Source organism: Pteropus alecto, unplaced genomic scaffold (assembly GCF_000325575.1).
Source record: "Pteropus alecto unplaced genomic scaffold, ASM32557v1 scaffold43, whole genome shotgun sequence".
NCBI classification, from domain to species: domain Eukaryota; kingdom Metazoa; phylum Chordata; class Mammalia; order Chiroptera; family Pteropodidae; genus Pteropus; species Pteropus alecto.
In genome coordinates, this window is record NW_006435764.1 from 5,712,073 (window position 1) to 5,719,405 (window position 7,333).

General features: G+C 51.2%; 1 protein-coding gene across 1 annotated transcript in view; it reads right to left on the reverse strand.

Annotated features, from left to right (window-relative positions):
• Positions 1-1,848: 1,848 nt before the first annotated feature.
• The window catches only part of CDC42EP2 (CDC42 effector protein 2), a 6,981-nt gene continuing 1,496 nt past the window's right edge, over positions 1,849-7,333 (reverse strand). Inside the window, exon 2 of the mRNA XM_006911112.3 lies at positions 1,849-5,079. Within this exon, the coding sequence (XP_006911174.1) occupies positions 4,082-4,726 (645 nt within the window). The 5' untranslated portion in view covers positions 4,727-5,079 and the 3' untranslated portion in view covers positions 1,849-4,081. The remainder of the gene's footprint in view (positions 5,080-7,333) is intronic.

A 7,333-nucleotide genomic window follows, 5' to 3' on the forward strand; every position in this document is an offset into this window, starting at 1 on the left:
ACGGGCGCGCGCCCCGAGCCGCCCGCTCCAGCCCCGCCTCTCCAGTTTGGAGAAGCGGGAGGCCGCCGGGAGGTTCTGTCCTGGTCCAGAAACGCGAAGGCGAGAGGTTGGTGAAAACCGGCCGCCCCAGAGATGGGCCAGAGGGAGCGCACGCGCCCAGCTACCTCGCCGACCTTTAACCTCGTGATTAACCCTTTGCTCTCAGTCCCTGGGCGAGGGATTGGGAAGATAAGAGTAGTGCCCAGTCCACTTGGGTCGCCAACCATATATGCCTGCTTTAGGGAGAGGAAAATTCACACCTAGGACTGGGCTTAAATCTTTGGCTTAAATATTGAGGTCTGATAAAAGTTACCTCACCTTCCTGCCACCAAACTCAGCTACCAACTTCGCTGGTACCCACCTCGTGTCCCTAGCTCCTGTCTAAGGTCGTTCCTTCCACTTAGGTTCTGAAGAACTTCCCTCCTGCAACTATCCATCTCGCATCTGTAACATTCATTTCTCCTTCACTGTTGAATCATGCAAACTCGTGCATTTAAGCCCATGTCTGCCTCTGATTATCACCCCATTTCTTTCTACCTTTTCAAAGAAAATGTTCTATTTACACTCCTTATCTCTGTTGACTTATTTACAAGTCTCAATCCCAAGTTTAATAGGGATTTTATTCCTACCAGTTCGTTTGAAATGGTCCCTAACCGAATCCCCCAGACCTCCATTTCAACAGAACTAGAGATCTCATCTCTGTCTTCAACAGCCTGTCAACCCCATAACACCAGTGAACGTTTCCTCTTTCATCAAATTTTGCTCCAGGTTTCAGAGACATGCACCTGGCTGTCCTGTCACAGAAAGAGGGATATGTGCATCATGCCAGGGAGGAAATGTGTGTGTGTGTGTGTGTGTGTGTGTGTATAACATTTTAAGAACAAATACTAGAATTAGGGCATCAGGAATGTTGGATATCTGACAGTGAACTGTAGGGACATTTGTCTTTTTTTTTTTTTTTTGGCTGTCCAACAGCTTCTCTTCCTATTTTAGGGAATTCCTTTTCGTTGGTAGGATTTATAGGACATGATGCCTGAACACTGGCTACCTTGGCAGAAGCGAGTATCCTGACTTAAGCTAATCTGATGCTTCAGGGCCCCTTCTAGTTCCCTTTCTCCACCTGGCATGGCAGCCCCAAGTGGTTTCCCAGGGCCCTTGGACTTGTGCCAGATGCAGGGTGGCGGGGAGCAGGTCCAGGGGACCCAGGGTAAGAATGGCCCTTTCATGGCTACTTTGGCTTCAACTTAGGTCCAGGGTGAGCTGCTGCCTTTCTGCTGGGTGAAGCTTTAAGGAAAATGTCCTTTTTTTCTTTTCTTCCCCTCCCAGGCAGACAGACACAGGCCACCCAAGTGCTGAGGGGAAACCTGCAGGCAAAGAGGTGGTGTCCCTTCAGCTCCCCATCCTTTGCCTTCACACTTTATCCGAGTTGAAGCTGAGCCCCTGTGAGGGGAGGGGGCTGCAGTTAAGTATAGGCTTTGGTGTCTCACAGTCGTGGGTTCAGATTCCACTACAGATAGTGAACCCCTTACTAAGTAATGGCAAAAAGTTCAGATTAAAAACAGGAAGTTTGGTGGGAATGTACAATGGTGCAGCTGCTATAGAAATAAGGATGGTGATTCCCCAATGAACACAGGATGACGATATGATCCAGCAGTTCCGATTCTGTGTATATACTCAACAGAATTGAAAGCAGGGACCCAAACAGATATTGAACACCCATATTTACAGCAGCATTATTCACAATAGCCAAAAGGTAGAAGCAACTCAGGTGTCTCAGTGGATGCATGGATAAACAAAATGTGGCATATATGCAGACAATGGAATATTATTCAGTCTTTATTTATTTTTCATTTCTAGCCTCGATGTGGCTGCTTCTTCCTTATATCCTTAGTGATAGCACTTCTGTTCAGCTAGTCTTCAGAGGGTTCTCCAGATTGATTGTTCTATAATTTAGTTATAATTTTAATGTGGTCATTGGAAGAGACAAGCACAGCGTTTACGTGCTCCACTATTTTGCCCCGACTCTTACCCAGCCTTTAAAAAGAGGGAAATTGCAATACAGGCAACAGCGTGGATGAACCTTAAAGACATTATGCTAAGTAAAATAAGTCAGTCACGAAAAGACAAATAGTGTGTGATTCCACTCTTATCAGGTCTTTGGAGAAGTCAAATTCAGAGACAGTGGAGAGTGGTCGCAGGCGCTGAGGGGAAGGGAGAATGAGGAGTTATTTATTAATGAGTATGTCGTTTCACTTTGAGAAGATGAAAAAAGTTCTAGAGATGGACGGCGGTGATGGTTGCAGAATAGTGTGAATATACTCAATGCCACTGAACCATACACTTAGAAATGGTTAAAATGATAAATTTCATGTTATATATATTTTACCACAATAAATTTATCACCTAAAACAAAAACCAAAAACCTGTGTGGCCAAGCAGAATGTTTCCTGATCCAATTCTGCTTCTGCCTCTAGTATGAAATCTCTCCTTGGAGGCAGGAAAGGCTGGGGGTGAGGTGGGGTCTGGGATTTGTAGGGTCAAAAGGGTAGAAATGAACCAGCTGAGAATGGAAGAAGAGGACCACTGAGGCCAGCACCGGCCTCCAGACACCAGGCTCCACCTTACACTTTCCCCTCCTCTTCGTCCCCACTGTCCCCGCCCCATCCAGTCCTCATCATGCAAAGGCGTCCTCCTCTTTGGTCTTTAGTCCAACTTCCGCTTGGTCGGGGTGGCGACCTGACCACGTGTCTCTCCTGCTCCAAATCCTTCCGCAGCTCCCATCCTCAGCTTCAGCCCGCAAGCACAACTGTTGACTCCAACCTGCTTTCCAGCTTCGGTGCTGTCTTCCTGAGCCCCCAGTTCCTTTACGTCACACACCGTAACCAAACGTTATCCCTGGTCGTCTCCACAACCCTACGAGGTGGGTATCGCTGACTCCATTTCAGAAATGAAGCAACGGCCTCACACAGGGCAAGTCAGACTCAGAAGTCAATGCTGTTTTCACCACACGGCGGCTTCTCTCATTCACTCTGGTGCCTTGGTGCCTCTGCTCATGCCTCTGCGTATGTCTGTTAGACCTCGATTTGGCTCGGAATCACATCTGATCACTCTAAAGTACCCTGACAGCACCCATACTGCTGCCTCGGGAAAAAAAATTGCGTCATTTTCTTCATAGTGTTCAGCACTGTTGGAAATCGTCATACTTGCTTACAGATTTAAAATCTTTCTCCCTCTAGAATTTAAGCTCCAGGGGAGCAGGTATCGCGTCCGGTGTCCCCAGCACCTGGAGCATGCTAAGTTGCACTGTAGACGTTCAATAAACAACCCTGATGAGATGAGTCTGCTGATCAGCACTGTCGGATCCCTCCCGGCCCTGGGACCTTGGAATCAGGTGCACTCTCCCAAAAGGCAGGGGCTGGGGTCTCCCCCAGGGTCAACTCAGGTCGCAGAGACAGGCCCGTCTTCAGAGACAAGGGGACAAGGGTATGGGGATCACAACTATGAGCAGCAACGAGTTTTATTGCAACCAGAACTCCTGGTCATGTGGGAGGAGATGGGGTAGAGGGACATTTGATCACCAATGCCATACGCAGTCCTGGTCATGTGGGAGGAGATGGGGTAGAGGGACATTTGATCACCAATGCCATACGCAGTCTAGGACAAAGGTCTGGCTGGCTGTGCCCTGCCTCTTCCCCCAACCCTAATCAGGGCATCTGAGGGGGCTGAGGCAGCAGGGAGGGAAAAGGGGAATCCATTTTAGCAGAGCCTTCGTCTAAGGGTGCTGAAGGAAGGAGGGGCAGTTGGCGGTGAGGGTCCAAGTGGCTCAAGGCGCTCAGGGACTTTTGGGCTGAGTTCCACACGTGTCCTCGTAGGTTTCAGGGGAAGCAAAGAGGCGCACTCTGCCCACGAGGAGACGGTGGGAGGGAGGGAAACAGAGGCCCAAAGTGAGAAGTTGCTGGCCAGTGACCACACGGTGACCTTGGGATCCTTTGCCTCTGGCATTCGCCCCAGCCCGGGCGCTCAGCCTGGCCCACCTCAGGTCCTATGTGGGGATCTGCATGTGGCCCAGGTCCTGGTCCATGATCCGGAGGACGTCTTCCAGGATGGAAGGCCCCAGGTCCACATGCAGGGAGAGCAGGGAGCTGGCATGGGACAGAAAGGGCTCCTCGGCTTCTGACTCAGGGGTCAGCCCATTGTGGGCTGTGCCAGTCTCTGGAGTTCTCCAGATATCTACACTCCCTGCCTCCTGTGGCGAAGGCTGAGGGGAGGCCTGAGGGGTCTCCAGGTGCAGGCGAGGGGGTTTCGGTGGGGCCTGGGCTGTGGGCAGGGTGAGGGCCTGGGGCCCACCGATGACCGGCAGGGAGACGGCATTCTTGAGCAGAGGGGACGGCCCCTCGGGGAGCTCCCGCCCACACAGCGTGGCAGTGCGGGGAAACTGGAAGTGGAGGTCAAACGTGCCGTCCTCTTCAGGTCCCTCGACTGTTGTCCCTGGCAGGAGATGGAACTTGCCCTGCAGGAAGGAGATGTCACCGAACATGTCACTGCCACCACGGCTGCCAATGTGAATGGTGTGGCGGAAGTCTCCCAGCGGCGGACTGATCATGTCCGAGGACAGCAGGTCCCGAAGCTTCTCCTTCTTGCCCTTGCGGCTGCCGCGCTTCAGGTAGATGGGCGCCTTGGTGGACATTGTGACCCCACCACCCAGGCCTGGCTGCCGGGGCTGGAGACAGTCCACTCGCCGAGACTGTGGCCTCCTGCTGCCTCCCCTCACCGCTCAACCAGAAACACCCAGAAGGTGGCTTTTGGACACCAAAAACTTGCCAAAGGGCTAAGAGTAGGGTGTGGGGCGTGACCAAAGTTGGCCCAAGAAATTAGAAAAAGAGAGATAAATAATCAACAAAGTCAGAGGATTGAGATGACAAAAATCGCTGTCTTCCCAGAGGGCTGGAAACTCCCGAAGGAGGAAGGTGGGGGTCTCGTAGGCAGCCGTGCTCCCTGGTCTTGTCTTCGCAAGTGTCTTCTCGGTCCAGAGCTGAGGAGCTGAAACATCAAGGGTACACATCAGGGACAGAAGGACAGAAGTCAGAGGCATCCGTCTCACTTCTGGGCCCCCTGCATCAGGCCTAGGAACCCAAGTAGGGCCCTGAAAGAAGCCTGGGCTCAGTACAGACTCACTGCATCTTAGGGCCTAGGTCACCAGCGCCAAGCCCCTCCCTTACAAATGGGGAAACCAGGGCCCAGGAACTTGAGTGACAGGCCTGAAATCTGGTCTCTTGCCCTGGGACCTCAGCCCTGCTTATCGCCGTTGCCCTGGCACTCACCCCTTATTATACATCAGCAGTGCCCCAAGACATGACAAGTGCCAAATTGCCTGGGGTCTCACAGACTGGTCTCAGTTCCCCAATTGACTGAGGATAGAGATCTTTCGACCTCCATCTCACCCACCCGGGCTTGGCGCAAGGCTGGACACAGAGTAGGTGTTCAGTCAATAGTACCAAATGACCAACATTCCTGTTCGGGCCACTCACATCCCACCTGGAAGTGAGGTCACCTCAGAGTTTCCCTTTTCTCCTCCTTATGGGCAGGGGCTGAGCCTAATATAATTTCCGTCCCCTTCCTTGACCCAATGCCTAAGGGGAAGATGGAGTGAGGGGTACAAATATTGGGGGGGAGGGCTCTGCTCTGTGGCATTTTGCTGAGTTCTTTGCAAACACATCTCATTTAATTATCACAACCACCCTCCTATCCATCCCCATTTTAAAACGAGCTGAAGACATTTTGGAGGAATTCCCATAAGGCATCGCAAAAGAAGGCAGGCAAAATGCAAAAAAGTAGTATATGAGATCCCATTTATCGAAAGAATCGACCAGTTTGCTTCCCCTCCCCGTATATGCATGTATATGAACCTACCTATACAAGTCTGCATAAGATTATATCCAGGATAAGAACAGAGAAGAACATGGAAGGCCAGCACTAGGCTGTCATATGGGCTACCTAGACCGGGATGGAGTGTGGGGTCAGTTATGTGGGAGGAAAGGTGTTCTCAAGAAAAATTAATATTTGGCCCTGTCACTATAAAATGATTTGTAAACCGATAGTCGCCAAAATGTTGATGGTGGTTCCCCCGCGGTAGTATTTCTGATCTTTGTCTTTCTTATTCATACTTTTATAAACTCATGTTCTTAATAATAAGCATGTATATTATTTATGTGCACATATTATTTATGAAATAAAAAATAAAGCTATTTTTAATGTGGAAAAATAAACACCTCTAGAGGGGCATCATACTGGTTTAACAGAAAAAGGAAGCCTTGCAAGCACTCCCTCCAGTTCCCACGGGGGATTGGCCCGACATGTGGATACAGATGTAGAATCAGAGCACAAAAGGCAAAGAAAGAAACGTGTCCAAGGTCACCCGGCAGGTACCCAAATGAGCTCGCCCTCTCCCATTGCCCTGTCTCCTAGCCCACTGGGCTGGCAGGAGGGAGCAGGAAGGAGGAAGGAGGATGCAGGAGTGTCAGAATCCCAATTCTCACTCCCCTAGCCCAGGCCCTCATTCAGGAAACCCCACCCCAGGACCGGACACCCTGGGTCAGTCCAGGGTCAGTCACGCTGAACCACAGAGACCAGACATCGTGCCCCTCCCAGAGCACCTGCAGCTTAACAGGAAACAAAGGAATGACTCCCTGGTGGCAGAATTCCAGCTAAGCTTGAAGGAGCTGGGGGAAGGGCAGATGAGGAAGTGGGCACCTAGAGGTCTTATAATCCCCTCATTCATTCATCTAACACATTTACCTGTGCCCACCATGCTGGGGGGACATGCGGACACACATCCTATATGTCCCCTTGCAGGCGAGAAGTCCTGGGGTGCCTTTTCCTTCCTTTTCGCTCATGGAGAATGGGGCTGACTAGTAGGATGTGCTCAAAGCCTGGGCCAGGTCCCCCCTCCCATCACACAGGGGCGCCAAGACAGGCTGAGTGTTTCCACAACAAATTGGGCGTCCCTGACAGCTGTCTCACTCAGAGCCAGATGTACCGCCCAATTCCAGATGTGGGGAGAACTGAGGCTAGCGGGGAAGGGCTGGGCCAGAGTCAACCACCCAGGGGAGAGCTGGGAATTGCAATCATCAAGCCCCAAGAATTCAAATTTGGCAACCGCAAGACCCCAGGCTCCAGCTGCCCTTGCTCAGCTTCCCAGACACAGCACGGTGGGTGTCATCACTGCCTTTTACAGAGGCAGAAGCTGAAACTCAGAGAGGTTAAGTAACTTTGTTGAAGTCACTCAGCTAGATAC